This window comes from Nestor notabilis, unplaced genomic scaffold, assembly GCF_000696875.1.
Source record: "Nestor notabilis isolate BGI_N333 unplaced genomic scaffold, ASM69687v1 scaffold24588, whole genome shotgun sequence".
Lineage (NCBI taxonomy): Eukaryota > Metazoa > Chordata > Aves > Psittaciformes > Psittacidae > Nestor > Nestor notabilis.
In genome coordinates, this window is record NW_009942117.1 from 29,183 (window position 1) to 51,908 (window position 22,726).

Below are 22,726 nucleotides of genomic sequence, written 5' to 3' on the forward strand. Positions count from 1 at the left end.
TTGCAAGTAGAAAAATTATTTTTCTTTTTATACATATTTTAAGAAAAGAAATATAATTCATTTTTAATCTCCAAAATTTACATGAAAGGATTTTCTATCGTGGAGATTGTATACTAAAAAAAAAAAAAAAAAAAAAAAAAAAATGTTAAAAAAAAAACTTTATATTTTTGCTGGCCTTACAGCTGCTTTTTAAATAATCTATTGACAATTTTCTGTCGATATTTTTCTGCAGCTGCATTTAACTTTATAAACCAGAGAATAGAGGGAGGAGCAGGAAGCAATCAGCCTAGAGAGAGTTCTTTCACAAACACTCAAGCTTGTTTTGTATCATTAGAAGAAATATTTTTCCTGTCCTGATTTACACTAATTATGCACATTTGCATCATCTACAAATTGGTAGTCTTAGCACTTAAAATACTTCAAAAGAAGCTTTAAAAAGACTTGTCATGTGAGACAAATGAGCTTTTTGTAATGTCTTCATACAGAATACCTCCAAAAACTGCTAGAAAAGGACATGCATGTGGAACCTGCCATGGGATGATAAAAATTCTTTGCATAAAATTGATATTCCTGCATACTTTCATGTAGAGGACATTTTATAAAAGCTTTGATTTTTTTTTTGCTAGACTTGCTAAACAAATAGAAGTTGTTGATTTCAAGATATCTGTCTGATCAAGAAAGCCCTGCTACAGACACTTAATTGAGTTTATGAAATAGGTTTGATACAAAGTGCATGGTAGCTCTAAGTCCAACACTGATGAGTGAACACAGATGAATGGCTTCCTGCCTCAGGCCTAAATAGTCAGCGTACATAAAGAAATAAAAGGAAGAAAAACTAACCCATCAACCATGACAATTAAAATGGTATTTTATATAAAAAGTTGTGCATAAAAAAATAAACTCAAGTACAGTTGTCAGGTTGAAGGGAAGGAAATCTCAGAGTAGGAAAAAAAACCCACCATTATCTTCAAAAACACTTTCAAAGCAGTTACTTCATTTCTATCCCTAAATACCCCAATGCAACAATATATTTTATGCTTTATAAAATATAATTTGTTCATTATTATTGCAATACATCATCTATTCTCAAGGCTCAGTAAAAATTTTGCTCTTAAATCCAGGAATCATATAGTTTAATCAGCACAAACAGTATGTGGCATCTCCCTAACTTTACAGTACTTGCTTTCACAGTACAACTTTACAGGGAATTGCAAGAAAATCAGTAAGCTTATTCATAACTTAAAATTAAGTTAAAACATTTGTAAAGGATAATACTCTTGTATTTGTCATACAGTAACATGTCAACTGTTCAAATATCTTGAAGCATTAGAAGTCATTGAATTTTTGTCTGAAAGCTGATTTTAATGTTTCTTCATAACACTAACACACAGATTCAACAGTGAAACAAGGAGAGAAAATGCAATCTACATCAGGAAAAAAAAAAAAAACCCAAAGAACCTGTTTGATTGAAATCTAAACCTAACTGCAAAAGCAAGGGTTTATGTCCTGCAACTGTATATTGTATACATTCTCAACCTCTCCTCAGATGTAACATAAGCATTTCCTTAAAACATACTTAAATATTTCACACAGCCTAAACTCCCTGCTTTATATCACAGGATGAGCAGCTTTCCACAATAATGTAACTAGTGTTCAAAGGCATCATTCAAAAAACTGAAATAAAACTAAATCTTTCGCTTGTATACTGTCAGAGATACGTACCAGCAATTCCCTGTAATTCCACAGCTGCAGATTTTCCATAGAATTCATTCTCACCCTATGAATTCTGTTCTTTTATTTAAAACAAAAAAACAAAACAAAACAAAAAAAACCCCTCACATTAAAAACACATAAAAAAAAAAAAAAATCAAACCCAAAACCACCTGTCACTTCTCTACAAGAAGCTTAAGCAATAAGCTCTGACAGGTGTGATTTGCTGTATTTATTTCAGTCAAAGGGCCTTGTAGGCTTCATTATTACACAGCTGTGTATTTTGTGGTTTTTTCCCAAGATGCTACAATTTTCTGTTTTCCAGCAGGGTTTAAATAAACAAATAAATAAAATTACTTGATTAATTAACTAATTAATTTTGAAGCAATACACTCCTACACCTTGCTTTGCCTGCTTTCCTTACAAGACTGCTGCTAGCAGATGGATGTTCCCGCCTGAAGAAACACAGGAACAGTTGAGGGACAAAGATGCGCATATATTTAAAGTGACCACATACTGCCTATTTTCTGGTAGCACAAAACCACAGGAACGAGGTGCTTCTTACTGTTATCTGGACAGGTAGCTTGCAGAAAGAGAGCCGTGAACAGGAAAGCCATGTTCTTTGCCTCTTGGACAGTACAATTTAAAACTCAGTTCAAAAATCATCACTGCTAGCAATCAATCAATAAATTGTAATTAACTAGTAATTAGATGCTGCAACAGATATTTGACCATGTAGTCATGGGAAGTTTTGTTTGGCTGGATTTTTTGTGTAATTACCAGAAAATTTCTTTCTATTCAGCTCTCAAATGAGAGAACCCTGCCTAGCCTGAACCAGACATTCAGCTTGCCAAACCCCTTTAAATTGCAGTGAAAAAAAAAAACCCCACCCTAAAATATAATTGAAGTGTGTCTCAAAGTTATGTCCAGAAAGAAAACAGCATACGGCCTGTATATAAATAGGAAGGGGAATATTAAGAAGTAATTGCTAGCTTACTGGTTTACATATATTTTTGTGTACTGCTCTCACAGCTCTGATTTTCACAGCCAACAAACACCAAGATTAAACTCCCTCCAGTGAGGCAGAGAGCCCTCTAACACCTTCTGAGACACTGAAACAACAGGAAAGCAGAGCCAGGCTGTGATGAGTAAGCAGCATCCTAGCCTTATCTATAATACATTGACTTCATTTTACCACTTAGAAGATTGGGAGAATTATCTTCAATTTTTACATATATCATTTTATAACCATGGCTTCTTCATCTCTAAGAATGTCATTTGATGTCACATGTATTTGTACACATTAAGTTTTAGTGAGAACTGTAGGAAATATTTGGAGTTCCTATGTATTTACTTTGTTTGTTACTTTGAAGCTTTTTGAGCCAGAAGGAAAGCTATAGCAGAGGTGACTTTTAGAAGAATTCAAGATTGCATTCAAGACTAAATTACTTGAAACCTTACATTAATAATTAAAGTAGTTTTAATAAAATTCTAAAGCATATTAAAATTATTTCATGCTTTTGTGATTTTTTTAATCAGTGCTTCTGAATTTTTTTTCATGTTTTCCTTAGTTTTAGTATCTACTTTCTTAGCAACGGCATTGATATAGTGAATTTTTGTTGGTATATCAGGTAGCGTTGTCAGTATCAACTACAACAGCAGCAGGCAGTTTTAGCAGAACCAGAAGGCAGACAGAAAAGAGTGTGGCTCAGTGGGATACAGGTTTGTAGCACCTGGAGGTAAGCTGGGTAATAGCAGTTGTCCAGAAAATGGTGATGAGATCAGAGAAGCAGCTGTTCAAGTGCAGAGGCAGGAAATAGCATTTGCAACCATGAAACCTGAAAAGGGGAAGTTTAATATACAGAGAAGATTAGAGTTTTTTCAAGACTGGAAATCCAGGAAAGAGAAGGAAGAAATCTGGTGAGAAAAGGGGAGAATCTAGGTGAGGTAGAATGATAAAGGCCTTGGATCCAGTGGTGAATATTCTAAGAATCACTAATTACTGAGAGTTTCTGACCACAATAAGAGATGCTGGTACCTGGACCAGAACTATGGTTTTATTAGTATTCTACTTTGCAGGAGTTAAATTAAAGAAAAGCTACAGCATCCTAGGGGGTACATGTAGTTCCAGGTGCTCTTTAGTCATGCCATACTGGGCAATACATTTAGTTTCCAAAGTTAACTTCATTTAACATTACCAGTGCTATTGCTGCTAGCTATCAATGCTGCACTCACTCCCAGTGATGTTAACTTGTGACCACCAGTGGGCTGTGAGCCTAAGTGTGTTTGGGCATGTCTTGCCTAGCAATGAGTAAGCTGCCCCCTAATAGGCAGGCAGTAATAGACTTGAGCAGAAGAGAAGCACTGATTGTACAGTGAGCTTACCCAGTACCAAGGGCAAAGTGAGACAGAAAATCTGTGAGCACGTGGAGAGAATAGGGAACTGAAATAAAGACAGTTCATTAAAGCAGGCACTTATTAGTGGTTATGAGGTATAAGGTGCTCCAGGAAGATTTCATTTTTGAAGCTTTTTATTCTCTTACTTCTGAAGGAAGTTATGTTTGCCAAAAATTACTCTCAAGACTGGGAAAAAAAAAAATCCAAAAAAAAAAAAAAACCAACTTATGCCCAGAGTTTAAAAATTAAAAAAGGATGACATCAGATAACCCTATAGAGAAGTCTGTAATCAATAGATGTAATATATTCTACAGTAGTTGAATATATTGGGTGGTTGGGTTTTTTAAAGAAGAGTACCCACAAAGTAGATTCAGTCAAATTGGAATATTTGGAAAGTTCTTACAGAAGGGCATTACAATTTTAGCAACCATTTACTTTCTTTCTTTAGTTTTATATCTATGGCTTACTAGAAGCTAACTGGCAGTTAGGGAGCAGCATTTTGTTTCTCATTTCTATTGACGATCTTTCAATTTGAATAAAAAATTAAAAATGTTGTTGAATACTTATGATTTTAAACTGAAAAAAAATGTTCTTTAGGGCTGTTACGACAGGTTGCTTTTGTAAATGAAATATGCATCTCAGAGGACTTTACTGGTAAAATAAAAGTCAAAACTAATTAAGTTTCAAAGCTTGGCTGTAAGAACAGTATTACTATATACCTACTCATTAAAAGTTCAATCAATCTCTTCCCCATTTTTGTTTTACATGGCTCTATTTTATGTACTTTTTATTTGTAAGAGCATTTCCACATTCCAATTTCATCATTTTAAGCTAAAAATCTGTATTCCTTTGTATTGGTTATTTTTAATTGGTTTGAATTTCATACTTAGCAAGAAATGGCCACCAAGGAGTACCATTATAATTACTATGAGCCTTAACACTGTCCTTAGAGGGGACAGAATTTCATCTTTGAAGAAAAAACATGCTTCTAGAATATGATTTTACAATGGCCAAGTGTGATTGTCTGACATTACTTATCCCCTTGGGACAGAGTGAAGCATTTCTGCTGCTGCTTCTCCAACCCATTCTTAAGTCTTCAACAATGAAGATTTCTTCTTAGGTAGTTTATTGCAATATTTGACTTTTTCCACTACAATGAGTTCTTATATCTAATCTAACCTAATCCAATCCAATCCATCCTGGCATAATTTAAACCCACTACTCATTAGCTCTCCATTGCAGTGAACAAGCCTATATAAATTATACTCCACAGACTATTGGAAGTTAGTTCCATTTTTTACACAGTTTGTGCTTTCTGGACTTCTGATGACTTCCAGTGTTTTCTTTCGGACTTAATTTTCAAGGGATTTTCTCGCTTCTTTCTTTAAGTGTGGCATCCAAAATGAGAAAAGTCTTGCAGCTGAAGTGTTATCAGCACTGATTAGAACAATTATTTTACTTGCTTTACTAACATTATTCCTTTTCATATAAATCACTATGTCATCTGCCTCTACTTAAAATACTTGTTCAACTTGCAATTTATATATGTATATACCATACACATAGATTATTCCATAATACTTATTTTGCTTGTTTTACTAACATTATTTCTATTCATATAAATCACTATGTCATCTGCCTCTACTTACAGTACTTGTTCAACTTGTCATCTATATATGTATAGACCATACACATAGATTATTCCAACAGCATTATCTAGTGTTGCACTTCTATTACTGACCCTTCCTACTTAAATGAAAATGTCAGTATTTTTCCTTACTGATCTTCTCTCTGGTTTGACAGTAGGTCACTGGTAATATTCTGTAGGTATCATTTTGCAAACAATTACATACTTTTCCTTTCTATCTAGTCTAAATCTGACTACTTGATTACGAGAATGTTGCATCCAGCAGTGATACAAGATACGACATCTACTGCTTCTCTCCTAACCTCAAGGCCTCCTATGCTATAGAAGAAAATTAATTTGGTTTGAAATAGCTTATTTTTTGTTAATCTATCTATTGACTCATGTTCTGTCAGGAAAAATCATCTCAGAGTAGTGAATGTGCTATATAAATTCACACCATGAGTAATTTCACAATAGCTTCCATGTATACACAGAATCTAAGCTGACAGTAATAAGAGAAAGAATATCACAGTGTTACCAGACACAGTCTGTAATATGTAAATACTATTTGAATGATACTTTGAACAAAAGAATTCCCTTTTATTCAAAAACTGAAGTGCTGTAAAGGAGAGGGGGTAGATTAAAAAAGAATATTGTCAATCCTTCCAAGATACATTGTCTCTGATATTAATTTATTTTTTAAAGTAAAAATGCAGCTAATGCATCAGGTTTATGTGCTATAGAAGTGATCCCCAGCTGCTTGTTCTGAAGCTGGTTCATAATATCAAAGTTTTCTTTCAGTTCACTGTTCTCCAAATATGTAGAAATCCCAAATCCTCAATTTCTAAATTCTTCTTCAATAGGTTTAGGTTTAGAATTTTCTATAGCACTCTCCATTGACACTTACTGCCAATAAAATGCTATTTTCATAATTTAAACCTAACCCATTAAGTCACACATCTTCAATTTATTTCCCTCAAATAGCTCAGTCAGAAAGCAACTATGCCAATGTTTATGGCACATAAAACTCCTCTGCTTTTGCAGTCCCTTGGTCATATGAGAGTTGAAGCATGAATAACTGTAAAAATAAAATGGCTGCCAGTTTGTTGGATGATTTAATGAATGTATTTCAATTTAATTTCATACCTTTTCCATTTTTCAGTCATTGATAAAGTGTGTGTTCTTCGTGTATGCAAATGTTTATGAAAGCAACAAAAGTTATATAAAGGTTATTCCAGAACTTGTGTTCTTAAGAATTGGATTACTGTTATAAAACTATAATCACGCACACTAAAATGGGCATCTAAAATGTCTATATTCTTTCACCACAGAAATATAACTTGCCACAATTTTAATTTAGTGTAATCACCACCCATAAACCTACCTCTTTTGGCATGAAGGACAAGCAGCATTGCAAAGCTGACTTTCCCTTTAAGTTAACTGAATACAGATAAGGTGCTGAAGAACAGCAGTGAAACACTGTCAAACAAAATGCAGAAAAAAATTACAGACGTTATTACTCTAAATATCAACTTTATCATAGTTGCAGTACTTCAAAGTGATTTCCAACATAAGGTATCTATATATTTGTATGGTAAACATTTCTCACAAAGTTACAAGTTAATATAGTATTTCTCATAAGGATTCTACGGGTAATTTTGTGTTAATCACCAACTTTCATTAAACTTTTGATTTGTGAGAACATAATATTTCAGAAAAAAAAAAAAACCACAACACTGTCATTTACCTTTGAATAAAAGTTTTAGGTAGGCAAAAAGTTAACTAAATAATGAAAACTAAAATCACAAGGAGAAAAATACTTGGCTGAAACAGTTTTTCTAAATTACTTTTAGGCACTATATAACTTCACCAATAAGACTTGCATTTTTCAGAATTTCACATCCAATTTTAAGGCACTGGGAGAAGCATGGATTTCCAACAAACACGGTAACTTTCCTCCGAGATCAGTATTCATCCTGGAACACCAGTTTCAATGTGCAACCAATATTCACCATTTGAACAGTATTGGACCTGACTGGATGCCACATTACTTGTTTCAAGCACAAACTCTGACCTAGAAATCATGTGCAATGAGATGATTCCCATGCTGGATAGTTGCCTTTTACAGATAGAGTTACAATTCTCTTGCAAGTTAGGATGACTGGCTAGGAGCCCTCACCTTACCACCACATGGTAAGAAAACCCTTCTGCTCTTGTAAGGTCATTTTTTGTCATAATCCATATATAGATCTACATAAAGATACAACTAAATATTATAATACCATCTTGCAAAAGAAAGAGTTCTGATTTTCTGAGCTTGCAGGAACAACAGGCCATATAAGCAGAACCGCAAAATTCTCCCATGACTAAAGATGTTGGAACAGCAAAAGAGGTGCCAGAACTAACTGGAAAAGGGATGAGCAACAATGAGTGACGGATAAGAATCTGAGCTAGTTATATCGAGAAACAAAAGAATAGCAACCTGATTCCACATATTGCTCCAACGTCATTCTGAGTTGGGTATCATGTAGAACAGAGACAACAGAGGCCCTGCAATTAACCTGCAAACACTCTGTACCATTAGGAAAAAGAGAAGTCTGGACCCTTATACGGATAATGAATTAACTGAAGAGTAAAGATTGCCTAAACAGTGAGTAGGAGTCCATGAATAGGAAATGAGTATAGTTGTTTGGATTTGTTTGGTTGGGGTTTTTAAAATTCTTTTTTAATTTTAACTGGTGAGAGGTATTCAAACTGTTTTTTAAACACGCCTTCGCCAAGATAGAAAAGCAAAAACAAAAAAACAAAAAAACAAAAAAACCAAAAAAAAAAAAAAAAAAGGAAAAATCTACAGGCAATCTGATACAGTCCAAATGCTTATTTTTGGCAATTGTTATTTTACAGGCAAACCAAAACATCTACTCTTAATTCATCTTAAGCAGCACCTTTAAAATAATTGCTTTAGATTTTCTTAAATTGGAAAATCTGTATGCCAGAAATAGTCTGACAGGTATTCTCTTACCATTATCCATTCTTTATATAATGAAAAATCTGATACAGCAAAAGCAAATACCTGAATGGTCGTTAGCATTAAATTCAAAATCCTTATATTTAGAGAAGTCAAACTCCACTCTGGTACACGCTTGTCCCTTGTTCTGCAGCAAAAAGGGAATTGATTTTGTAGCACCAACATAAACACCACCAAAGTCAAATTGTTCCTGTAAGTTTAAAGAAAAAAAAAAAAGGGTAAAAGTACCATGAAGTCAAGTTTATTACTCACCAGAGTGTGAAAAAAATATAATTGTTCAAAGATTCACAATTTATAACACAATAACAGCCTTGGTGAACTAATTGTCTTGCATAACTCTTATCATCAAAATCTTTCCAAGACATAAAACACAACAGTTAAGAATTCAGTACATAATTCCAGTTACACCATCAGAAGATTTTTTCATGATTCAGTAAAGAGATCAGAGGATTCCTTTTCCTCTTACTGCATTTTTTTCCCCCTGTAACTACACCTTAAGGAAATCCTTTCCCTTTTAACATACTTTTTCCAGATTCTCAAGTTCAAAAGCTAAAGCTGTCAGCTATCATTAATGCAACTGGTATACGTTCATTTAGTTTTTAATTTCTCTTCTGAAGTTTTTCTCTCTGATAATTTTCTCAGGAAGTTAGTATAAGAAAATATGCAAAATATGAAGTAGAGATGAGCCACTTTGACATATACATAAAGTAAAACACTATCAATCTTACCAATTGCTACCATTTTTTTTATACTTACCACATCAATATTTACTTCAGGGACCTCTACAAATCCACCAATCCTAAGCATTAGTATTTCTGAATTTCGCACTGCCACCTAAGTGAATAGACAAAAGTGTGATTACTGACAAGGTCACTTTAACATAAGTATCTCACCAAATCAGCCATAGTTACATGGAAAAAAAAAAAACCAAAACAAAAAAAACAACCCACCAACCAACCTACCCCACAGATACAGAGTGGAGAAAGACATTCAACCTAATTTGTAATGTAATGAAAATGTGAAAGTAATTATGGTCTTATAATGCATCTCCGTTATGGGTATATAAAGAGGTAAAGAAAATGCCTTCATTTTCCAGGACATTTATATACAGATTCCAGTGAGATGTGGCTTCACAGAAAAACCAATCATGCCTCTGTGGCATACCATATCTGGGATAGTTATAGCTGTCAATTAAAAAAAAATTACATAAATTAAAAAAAATCAACACAAAAACAAAACAAAAAAAACCCCCACAGTTTTAGGAAATACTAGTTTTCTGCAGAGAAAAATAGCATTACAGGAGGCTGTATCACTAGAATGAACAGTGTTGTCCAACAGGAGGAAGATAAGTGGTTGGGTTAGATTTAAGCTGAGTGGATGGGTTAGATCTATTCATCAGCTGTGAGGATTGGAAAGCATACTACAACACAAATTGCTTGACAGAGATCCTGGTACAAAGTAGATATTATTGTTCTAAGCAATGCTAAATCTGTTTTAGAAGTGGAAAAAAGATATGGATACTGGGTTTAGAGAGTATAATGTAGGCAGCCACAGAAGATGGAAAACCCAGGATTAGTCAGAAAAGGTAGCAAAAGTCAGCCCCATGATAGTATCCTTTTACCCATTCTCACTTATCCGATCAGGAACAAGGTCAGGAAGCACGCATGCAGAACACAAAACAGGATTTGTTGCTTATTGCACTCCCATCACCAAATCAAATCTACTAGTAAATCCACTTCTGAGATGACCACAAAAAGATGTCAAGAAATTAAAGACACTGCAGTATTACAGTCCTGCTCCAATATAGATCATAAAAGCAGCGGATATGCCTACATGATCTTCTGAAGACAATCACAAGTTAGTTTCAACAGCTTGCCAAAGGTGTATCAATCAGCTCAAACTGAGAAGCTGTTTTGATACTTCTCAGCAGGACTGAGACAAAATTCAGAATAGGTTACAGCAGCCATCAACTGCTGATGAAAACCTATTTTTCTTTTCTTTTTTTCTTCCCCCCCACCAAAGAAAAAAAGCACTAGAATACTGGAGATAAAATCCAAAAGATGCTCAAATGCACACACACCTCCACACATAAACAAACAATGTAACACTCAAAAGATAAAGTTCTTCTGGTTTTGAATACCTCCACTTTTGTATCAAAATTCATTTTTGTATTCGGAGTGAATGAGATTTTGAGATCAGCATAGCCTCCCACAGGTACCACTCCTTCAGAAGGTGTGATCATCATTCCAGGCAATGGGTTTGAATCAAGAACCTTCAAAACACAAGCATAAAACATTAATATTTCCAAAAAAGGTGGTGGTTTCATGGAGGGAGGTGGGCAGGGATTTGGTTTGGGTTTTTGGGGGGGGTTTGGGGTTTTGTTTGGGTTTTTTTAATATTAGTATATATATAATGAAGATTTTATATTCTTAGAAGAGCATTCATAGCATGCAATGTTAACTTGGACTTAGAAGCTTGAGATAAAAATACAGGTAAACAAAATAAAGAAACAGATTCCTAAACATGCTGACTGTCAGTTTCTACGACAACATAATGTTTGCACACTGGTTGGAAACTTCACATTCTGGTTTTCAGGTTATTTTCCAGTTGTTTTTGTGAACTAATTAAAATTAAAACTTGTTATGTAGCAAATCTTCACAATATCTTACAACACATATTTTCAGTGACAGATGAATTCTTCACTTCTTTTTTGACATTCACAGTAAGAAGACAGGTCATGGAATCCTAATACTGTGAAGTTCATTAATAATACTAGTAGTAAATATCCAGTTTACCCACAATTAGTGGGGACAAAATAGAATTTGTTTTCTTCTAATGCGCTGCAAACTGATAACTTTTTAAAGTATAGCTACCCAAGTGACAATGACCAAGACCAAGCAGCCATCTCTTGGCTTAAAAGTAAATATGGAGGCTTAAAAGGCTGGGTATGTTTGCCTTATTGATTATGCTGGTTTTATTAACTCAGATCTAGCCTCCAAGAGTGCAGGAATAATACTCATTACAATGATCCATTAATAAACAGAGAAATGCGGTAAAAATCAAAATAAATTAATAAAGTTTCTTAGTACCATAGCAAAGTAGTAAAAAAATTCTGAGGATTTTAACAAAAGTTATTTTGCTTCACTAAATAGAGCAAATTACTCTGTGATCGGGAAAACAAATGAAGTTAGGTTTCCTACCAGTTTGTGTATTATGTCTTTGCACCCTCTGGCATCCAAGTCATCTCTTATCCAACTCATAATACAGCCTATCTTCCTCTCACATATTAGTAATCACATTTGCTGTGTCTGGTCTGGGTCTGTGCATGGACTGACTGGACAGCTAGCATGAATGACTAGCCAGTTTGCTCTGTTGCTCAAAATATAAAATCATCCAAGCTGTAACTGCTTTTTTATATGCTACACCAGTATGAGATTCTACCCCCACCACTGGTAGTGACAGAGGGACAAATTCCTCTTCCAATAAATATTGCTTCTTCAGAAAACCAGACAAAAATTTAAGTAGGTGTGTATCTAATAATTGAGAACACAAGACTCTAACATGACCTGATAAAATGAAATCCCTTCTTCCATCCCACCCCAAGAAATTAAATATGTTAAAAATAATTTTAGCTTACTTGGAAATACGCATGATTGCATCCTATGTTTTGAAGAGTAGCTGTCTTACAAGTAGATAAACCCATTGGGCTATGACTGAAGGGTATCCTTTGTTCCACAAACTGAACTTTAGTAGTACCAAGCTATTAAAAAAAAAAAAAAAAAACCAAGACCCAAAGCAAACTACATATTATTAAGTACAAATAAATAAGTCAACCTAATTTTCTTTTCATTATATAATGAACTAATACGCTTGTGGAAATGCATAAATTAGAAGTACCCCAATAGACATAGTTTAAATGTGAGACAATATTTACTCAATATATTGAACTTATCTAGATAAGTCCCAAATAAAAATATTTTAATTAAATTTAATTTAACAGCATAAGCTCTGTGATTTTCTTTTAATCCTAAGTGTGTGATCAGGACAAGATACTTCAGAGTTTCTAATAGCAGTAGAAATGCTAGTATTCTAATTTATACACATCCTGGTTCATATATAGCAATTTCCAAGGCTTCAAAGGAAGAGGAAGAATAGGAAAAACTTACTGGGGGAAAAGCATAAAAGATAAAGCAAGCACATCAAAAGGAAGGGAAAAGTTTTATTTGCTCCCAAAATAGAAGTTCTAGCACATGCAGCCTCTACAATTCAGCAAAAGGGGAAAAAAAATAAATAAAATAAAAAGAAAGTGTCTTTCTCCTTCCACCTCCCTGGCTTGTAACATAAGAAATGATTAACCAAAGCTGAATTTCACTGTTTAGAAGACTATCTAGAGCACTGCTTTTCAAATTATCAAATATCAACACAAAATAATGTTACAGTCTGTTGTCTCAAATATACCTTCCCACACACAGCTTTTTTTTATCCCTTCAATATCTGTCGATAGAACTATCACCTTTCAACCTTTGTTTGGCTAAACTAAGCTGGCTAAACTAAGCAAGCCAAGAACAGTAATTACCACTTAATATATAAGGACCACTAAGTTGTGGTGCAAATAAAAGTATATCATCAAAGGCAAGAAAAAGGCAAATTGTCTCTCTCTTGCCTTCTCCATTCATGTCTTTGGAGCAACATTCTTTTGTTAAACATGTCAAATAGAAGACATGAGATTAAAATATTTTTTTTTTAATACGTAATCGAAATATGTTAAGAAATTACTTGTTTAGAAAAACCACACATATTGCTTCTCTATACCTGCTGTATAGATTCTTACCTTTGCAAAACACTTCAACATAATGGTGTTTCCTTTACGCACACACAAGTTGAATTCTCCTGCTTCTGGAGAGCTGTACCCTGGATGCCAAACAACTTCACACTCCAGATCTCTATAGGCCTCCACAAGGCCTAAGTAAATATGCATAATTTACATGTTATAGCATACAGGTACAATTATCAAATTGTTAATTAGAAATAACATAAACATATTAAAGTGAAATGACCTTCTATTACTGAAGACTAAGCTTACATTTCAATGGTGTTGAACAGTATGCCGAATTAAGGAAAATTATTTTCTGAATTCTCATGACTATTGCATAATCTGTTTAATAGTGTCCTGTGGAAAAACCCACTCAAGAGTTCACTGATGGTTTTTAGCCATGAATTACTCAAATAGTCAACATTTAGAAAAATAGAGCAACAGACGACTATTATTCTTGTAGAATCACAAGTTTGGGAAAGATCATATACATTTTCCTGCTTGCAACAGAGTCTGAACTCATATCAGCAGAAATATATTTTCTCAAGAAATCAGAGCTGATCCAGCCAAATTTTTTTTTAACTGTGTAATTCCAATTCAGTTAGTAGCTGTCTCTTTAATAATGGAGCTCCATCATACTCCTGCAGAACACTATCTTTCAAAGGAAAGAAGGTAAAAGTTAATGTCTCACAACACTTCTAATATTGATCCATAATGCAAGTGGAAACTAATCCCAGATTGAATTCCATTTGTATCACTCAGACCCTCTACATCGTCTTAGCAGCTTCACATACAGTGCTTTTGGAAAAATTCCTATCCTGATAAGCTGTATAATATTGGTAACTGCCATTAAATAGTTGCCTCACTTCTGAAATATCAGCAATTTGTACTGAGAAAAATAGATACATAAGCACTGGTGGCATAGAAACAATGAACTGGACTGAGTATACACTCAGGGAAGGAGTTGTAGAGTGCCGCTACGGTATACCTTCTGATCTGGTATTACTTTTGGGATACACTGACCCAAATCTAAAAAATAAAGTTTATAGCAACAGCTGAATATTTGTTTTATTTAACATTGTTGACATTTAAGATAGACGCGCACACACTGGACTTGCTTAGTATACCTTTGGCTGGCTGTACAGAAAATGCAGTTCTTCTATTTTTAATTATAGGTTTCCAAGTAAACTCAGCGGGATGGTTTCTGGGATTGTATATCCTGACAGTTGTTCTAAATTCTGCCTCTGCTAGGTAGCCAGGAATAGGATTTAAAATCACTTCTCTTGCAGACAGCTCAAGTTCAACAGATACTGCTTTTGCAATTACTAGCACATGCCCAAGATGTTGGTTGTTTATTGTGTAAGTGAAAGATCTGTAACAAAAATATATATTTTTATGTATTTGTTATGATACAGTCAAATTTATGCAAAACAATCATTAGCAAGAAAATACTTGACAAAGCAATTGTCAGTCTTAACTGTGTGTTCACAAGAGAAAGCAATTTGTAATTACTTCACATACAACTTAAATCATGTTGAAAGTGCAGATTATCCCAAAAGATGATACATACAGTCATTTCAACAGCATTATGAAAATGAGAGTCCTATCTCCATACCAGAGGGCTAGAAAACAGCATGCCTATAGATTTACCCACATGCTGCACCAAAAACATAGATGCAGCGATGCAACACTATGCTGGAAAAAGTACAGTATTATCTATTAAATTTTCCTAACAAATACATTGTAATGGCAAACATTTTTCCTTGATATACCTGTGGCTATATGGGCTTTTGACAAGACAGTTTCTTGGTGGTTTTTTTTTAAATCTTAAGAAATATTTTTGTATTAGCAAAATTTTGCAATATAAAACTGTGTTAATTATTGCAATATCACCATAACTGAATGTACACTGTTAACAATTATCATAATTATACTGCGCTTAAACCAGCCACAGGATTTTTTATTTTACTACTGCAAAGAAAATAAGTAAATCAAGACAATTATAAAAAGCCTTACTTTTTAAACATTCCGAGAGTCCTTGTCTCAAATACAATTGGAACATGAGTCTTTGTAAAAGGAGGCACCACCTGAGACAATGGACCTGACTTCTGTAATTCATCAATTTCAATATCAATTTGTATCCATATATGAACTAACAAGTTATTGATGATTTGCAGTTTCCTGAACGTTGTAGAATACACACAAACATCACCAAAATCCATAGTAGAAGGACCTGGTATATGTAAGAAATAAGATCTTCAACATTAAAAAGTTAATGTAAGGAAGCATGACTACTAAAACATTATGATCAAAACATTTTAATTCCTCAAATTACAGAATTAGTCATCTAGAACAATCCTGTGGCAGAACAAATTCACACTAAAATTTAGAAGTAAATACCATGCATGTTCTGTGCATGCTTTCAGTAGTACAACTTAAAAGCCAGCACCAACATCTATTTCTATAACAGGAAAAGCAATGTGCTAATTACTAAAAGGATTATTAATAATAATAAATATTTTTTATTGATCAGATACTTAAATAGTTAGACAATCAGCAATTCACTGAGAGTTTATATACTTAACCTGTTAATTTGCTCCCTCGTGTTTGACCATTTGGTTTAATAACTCATGTAATTTGATGGTGACAGAATTATCTCCCTACTTTATTTACTGTTATCACCAGTTTTTATGCTGGGCTGCAAATTTCAGTGCTCGTGGCACTAATTAAACATCTTACAAAACTCTATGTACTTTTTGTAATTAATATGTTTATCTTATTCTACTTTTCCCTAAGTGTACCAGTATATACAGCTAGTTTTAATGCCAAGTGTTGTTAGTAGATGAATCCCTCAAAGACTTTAACAGGTGTAAATCCCCATCACAGAGCAATCACAGAAATTATTTAAGGAGGATCCTGAAGAAGTTTCACTTTTTTCAGGTGTCACTGTTCATTGTTAATACCCAGAAACATTCTGAACACTCCCATGAATTTTGACAATATTAATGTTGGTTCAGATACTATCCAATAGCAAGGCATAGGGGTATGAACAACTCATACTATGCTGCATTGATGTTTCTCTAATAGGCTGTAGTATGAGCAGTCTTTAAAGAAAGCTCTCCTTTTGCATTTTCTTACCTAGTCATTCCTCCCGATTTTCTGAGAAGTAAAAGACTTTAGTTAAACACTACTGCAGGTAATAAGCTGCCACCAAATTAAGCTATTTTCTATTTAAGCTGAACAATTATGAACGTAAATTGCATTACTGTAAATAAGAGCTTTTATAACAACTAGTGTTATTATTATAGTACTATATTTAGCAACTAGTGGTATTATTATAGTACTATATTTAGCAACTAAATTAAAAATCTTACCTATGAGTATTTGATGAAGCTGCTTTGATGTCAAAGTTAGACTACAATCTTCCTTTTCTTGGGTAGAAGATGGCACAGCATTAAGCCCAGTCCAAGTCTGTGATAAGCAAAATGCATCTTCTCAGAGCAGGATTAAAATTCTTATGCTTTTTATATGGTAAACAAATCATGCTTAAGTTACTATCACACATTTAACTTACGTCTTTGATTGAAGATTTAGAACCAATTGCTGATGATTTTTGACTAGTTAAAAGACAATTCTCATCTAAAGGGAGCATTTTGAACTGTGACTTCTCCTTGTGAATATCTGTGATTGACATCTTTGGTGACATAAGCCCTTCAGCTGGTTTAAGGCCTATGCTCACAGAATTATTATAAATATAAAACTGCCTATAGGGAAGGAGAAAAAAAAATAATATGGAAATCCAGAAGTCTGAGCATGTTCCACACATTAAAATATTTAATATGGTTAAACAAAACAAATTATACTCTAACTTAGGATATTTCATTATTAAAAAAAATACTTCAGTTACAGAAAATGCATTGAAATTCTTTTGCTGTATTGTTTAGGCAACAACTAACAACTGCTGCGCATTTGTAGCAATTGCTAAATCAGCTAAATCAGTTGCAAGTATTATGGCTACGAAAATATAAATATTACATCATGTCTAAAATACTTCTTCAAGAACAATTAAGTTGTAAAGTCAAGTACTTAACAGTTAGCAAATACCAAGATTACAAAGGATGATTTAATTGTATATGTCTGAACTGCACCACTTACAGCCTAATTTTCAGAGCAATTAACTTTTTTGGTTAAAGTTCAAATTCAGTCAGTTTCACCTGCAACCAAAGGATTTGAAACTTCCAGAGATCTTATACAGATGTTTTCTACCAAGTATTCAGAAAATTAATACTATGTTGCATAGTAACAGTAAAATTCATCTGATAACTGTGGAATGTTCCTTTCTGACCTTGCTCCTCATGCAATAAAATATAATTTTAATATACGCCTTACAGGTATATAAACAGTTCAACCATTCCACAATACCAGTTTCTTTCAAGAACACCACATACCACATGCATGTATAAAAATAAAATAAATCAAGCTCTGCAGGCCTTGTCTGAATCATGATCTATATAAACAGAGTAAGGTAAATTGAGATTGCAAGAATAATCCACTGGCACTATTTCTCTTTCTTAATAACGGTTCTTGTAAACTAAACACTCTTAAGGTATTAATCTTGCTTTACTCATTACTATTACTCATCTTGCTTTAGAGGTTTCACAGGTTGGTTTTAGGGTTTTTTTTTTTAATAATACTTTTAGAAATAGCAGAGCTGTAAGTTCTTTTCCATTATTTTGTTCCACAGCCTACCTAAAACAAAGGCAGAAGACCAATACAATCCTTTAATCTTATCTGCTTTGTTCCACAAATTATGAAATAATTTACATACTGAATCCACCACTTTGGGTCAGCTAGAGATACAAGTTGGAAATACATATTATTTATCATATAAAAATAAAAAAGAATCCAAAAACAGTGTTATGTTTTTCCTCTTAACTATAGCCAACTCTTCTTAAAACTTGGTATCTTATTTTAATTCCAAGTTGCATGCCTCCATCCCTACATTTTACCCAGGAAGTGATCCCTAAGTGTCTAAATGAACATTTGAACAAAACAGGTTTTGGTTTAGGCATTCTAAATGAAGATCCCAAGACCATAAACATTTCAGCATGGGTTAAATTTAGGTATATGATTGGTGCCACGAAGTTAACTCTGCACATATATACGCACATTTTTCATATGAACCCGAAGTGTTTATTTATCCTTTAAAAAAAGTCTTACCTAGTGGTACCTTTCAGCAAACGATGCTGTCTTAAACTAGAAATGAAGTCTGCATAGTATTTCTTATGTGCTTCTTTTGACAGTTGTTCACAGTCAGTATAAGAAAACTCTGGATCTATATAATTATATCTTTCAGTCTTTGTGAAAATAGTCCTAAATATTTAAAGAGAATTGAAGTTTCACTACATGTGTAAAATAATTCTGGGCCTTGTTAGAATGAAAATATCAATTTTGCTACATATATATTTCATTGCAAATATTCTTTTTATCATAGCTGAGTATTAATACTTAACCTCATAAAGGCAACCAGAAAAATGAAATACTGAAACTGTAATAGCTGCGTTTGTAGCTTCACATGAGAAAAGCAACTCATGAAATTTATGTGTAAAAGGCATAAGTTTAAGTAGAACACAATGAATTTTAAAGAACTTTAGGCCTGAGGAAAAAAAAAGAAAGCCACAAAAAACAGGAAACTGTCATATGAGTAACCAATCTCGATCTCCTATATACCATATAAGAATGTGCAAATTTACATTTTACATTTGCATAATTTTTACCTGTACTTTTTATTCCGTTCACTAGGCCTAATGCTGGCTGCGCGATCATTAGGAAAAGCTGTAAGTACTTCACCCTTACAATTCCTGTTTATCCGGTGACTATGAATTTGTGTTTGGGCTGATTTAAGTATTGCCACAGGTGCTGTATCAGTGCACTGTTCTGTGCCATGAGCTACAAACTGTCCAGTTGCATTGGAAATCATTGGTGTTATACCTTAAAATTCAAATAAAACATGTTACATCCACTTATACTAATATTTACTGAACAATAGTTGAAGAATTAGAAAAATAATTCTTAATTTATGCTGGTCCACCCAGCAGTGCAACAATCAGTCACCCGTCCCACTGTTTTCGCCAGACAAGATTGAAAAAGGCAATCAGACCATACTAACAGCCAACCACTTTCCCTGGTCTAGATGACAGACAGACAAATACTAGAATAGAAACCACTCCTACAATGTCCAGCTATGACGCACTGTCTTGCGCATGCACATGACCAAACACTCGGAGCTGCCTCTGTTACAACACTGTCCACAGTGTCCTAAAGCTTGCCTTAAGGGCTGCAAACACAGGCATGACTTTTGATAAAGAACTCTCAAGCTATCACAACTGAAACAAGAGCTCTTATCTTTTTCACTCTAGTTTTAGAAAAGCACAGAAACTAGGCCATGTGTTTGCTCACCTCTCCTGTGTACATGTATATGTACATAAAGATACACATGTTTAAAACAGCACTATAAATAAATTAGTAAATCCAGTCTTCAACTGGCCCTTTCTCCCTCACCTGCAAAAAACAAACAAACAAACAACAAAAACAAAAAAAAAAAAAAACACCAACCAACAACTACATTCCATCCTCCAAACTATAGGAGTGATTAAAGCTTCTACTGCCCAGAGAGGCACAGTTTGCAAGGAACTTCATTCCAGCCTTATCCCACCTCCACTGAATACAGATACAGCTATACATACTCATCCTCAGAGACTGGGAGAACAGGAAGATGTAGAACCCATCTATATAAGGATCTGAAAAAAATAAACCATTTTCCCTCCGTGCCTCAATGAAGCTTAGAAGCAAAGTATAAATAGCAGTAGCCTATAGAGGACAGATATCCCTCATAACCTCTTTATAAACCTGCAGTAGGAGCAGAATGGGGACATCAGTAGGGCAAATGGTAGATGAGCATTTAGAAAAGTTGACAAAACCTGAATATTATATTAAATTCTTTGATCCATAGAAACATATTTGTGTATAAGTACTTTAAAAAGTACTTATAAAACATTTTATCATTTGTCATTTATCTTTGTAGCATCTTACCAGGATTAATTTTGAATAGAATGTTTTTTCGTTTAGATTTGCACACACCAGTAAAGCTCAAATATATTTGGTGAAAGGGTTTTGTCTTCAGAATCTGCAGATTATTTTTCTCAAGTGCTGTACCAATTATATCAACAACTTGCTTCACTTTAAATGTTCCTATTTGATGCGGAGTAAATGAAAACATCACATCCTGGAAAATAAAAGTTGTTATGAGACATGAGCAGAGAAGCAAAGAGAAAAGTTTTGTGTAATTCTCTAAGTCACTTTTCTGCACACTTACTTCTAAGATAAGTGTTCAAAACTGACCTTTTAGGATATGCCAACTGCCACACATAAATTAACAATATAAGGAAATAAAAAACTGCTACACATCAGAACACCACAAAGTCACAGTTGCCTGTTTCTGAAACAAATTATTCTCTCTTGCGCCCTGAGTTACAGGTTTGTGAAATTATAAATGTCTGTCTCCATATTTGACATAAATTTGGCAAAATTTCTTCCATTAAAAGAAATTTTATCTTACTCAAGTACTTGTGGTTTACTGAAAGAAATTAAAAGGATCCTGAAAAGGTTTAAATAGAAATCAATCTTCTCAAGTCAGTAAAATATTAGAAATTTAAAGCCAGGAAAAAACTGAGTAGTTTCTTTAGTTCTGTGTCATGGTTTAAGCCCAGAACATGCTGCAATGAGTTTTTTTCAAATTTAAAATAACACTTGTTGTTTCCTGGGGTACAGGAAAGACTATACATGAGAAGAAAAAAATATATACATTTGGATGATATTAAATGTCATGGCTACTGAAATGAAATTGTTCTGGTTTACTTTCAAGAAATTCCACTGCTGACTACTGTAAAGTAATCAACATGTCTACAGAATCTAAGAGAAAGGACTAGTTACCTTTGTAGATTTTTGTCTGATTTTTCCTTTTTCAGGAGAAATATTAAAGTGAGCAGTCTTGCGGAAGCTGAATGTTACTGGAAGGGACTCGGATTCATTTTTAAGTGTGCAAAGAATTTGTGTTTGTTCACCCACAAAACAATCCGAAAAGTTAATAACTGGTCCTGGATTAAAAGTTAACATGACAGGAAGCCCAGAACCTGTCAAAGCTAAGTCCATGTGATGAGGATGATTCACTGCAATAGACACACACAAAAAAAAAAAAAAAAAAAAAAAAAAAAAAAAAAAAAAAAAAAAAAAAAAAAAAAAAAAAAAAAAAAAAAAAAAAAAAAAAAAAAAAAAAAAAAAAAAAAAAAAAAAAAAAAAAAAAAAAAAAAAAAAAAAAAATAAATAAATAAAAATCTCACACATCTATTCTCCTACACACAGAAAAGTCATACCGTAGTCTTACAGTTGCAAATACAATAATACAATATGATTTATAATGCACTTTTCTATAAATGTAGCCCAGACATGCTTACTTATAATGGCTGTTAGATAAATTATTCCTTCATTACGGAAACTGAAGGTGATATACTATACACTTGAAAATGCACAAAACTGGTATTAGCAAAGTGCTGGTGACTTGCAAATGACTGCGGGGTTCTTTTATGTCCTTCAAATATTTACATTTATAATTAAGTTCTAGGTGTTCACTAGCAGCTGGTCTATTCATGACACATAACTCCCTCCTCCTTTCTACTCACTGTTCAAAGAGGTTTTGGTGCCAAAACATTAAGGATGTAAGTTACAATAATTTATTTGTATGAATAGGGAAAAAAAAAATTCCAAACCACAAACAAAGGTTTCCCATAAAATTAAAAAAAAAAAAAACAAACCAAAACAAAACAAAAAACCAGACATACAGTTTTGTCATCTATATATACATTTCTGATAGTCACTATACATTTCCAGTAACATACCTTTGATTGCTGTAGCACCATCATTGAGGGCCTGCAGACAGATATCTTTATTTCTAACATTCTCAAATCTCACAAACAGTACATAATCTTGTCTTGGGGATGAATCGTGCACTCCAAAGTCCCTTTGAAATTTTCTGTAAGAGCCACAATCTCTAATTACAAGTTGGGGGGGGGGGGGGGGGGGGGAACACAAGCAC

At 33.6% G+C, this 22,726-nt stretch overlaps 1 protein-coding gene across 1 annotated transcript in view; it reads right to left on the reverse strand.

Annotated features, from left to right (window-relative positions):
• Positions 1 to 22,726, reverse strand: part of LOC104410922 (chromosome unknown open reading frame, human CXorf22) — a gene marked incomplete at its 3' end in the record, with an annotated part of 59,443 nt that overhangs the window by 26,449 nt on the left and 10,268 nt on the right. Inside the window, exons 7-21 of the mRNA XM_010021222.1 lie at positions 22,530 to 22,651; positions 21,568 to 21,803; positions 20,668 to 20,860; positions 19,353 to 19,566; positions 18,796 to 18,948; positions 17,150 to 17,339; positions 16,950 to 17,046; positions 15,592 to 15,808; positions 14,703 to 14,947; positions 13,594 to 13,724; positions 12,400 to 12,522; positions 10,903 to 11,034; positions 9,519 to 9,596; positions 8,808 to 8,952; positions 7,119 to 7,213 (exon numbers count right to left, since the gene is read on the reverse strand). Coding sequence (XP_010019524.1) covers positions 7,119 to 7,213; positions 8,808 to 8,952; positions 9,519 to 9,596; positions 10,903 to 11,034; positions 12,400 to 12,522; positions 13,594 to 13,724; positions 14,703 to 14,947; positions 15,592 to 15,808; positions 16,950 to 17,046; positions 17,150 to 17,339; positions 18,796 to 18,948; positions 19,353 to 19,566; positions 20,668 to 20,860; positions 21,568 to 21,803; positions 22,530 to 22,651 — 2,371 coding nt within the window. The remainder of the gene's footprint in view (positions 1 to 7,118; positions 7,214 to 8,807; positions 8,953 to 9,518; positions 9,597 to 10,902; positions 11,035 to 12,399; positions 12,523 to 13,593; positions 13,725 to 14,702; positions 14,948 to 15,591; positions 15,809 to 16,949; positions 17,047 to 17,149; positions 17,340 to 18,795; positions 18,949 to 19,352; positions 19,567 to 20,667; positions 20,861 to 21,567; positions 21,804 to 22,529; positions 22,652 to 22,726) is intronic.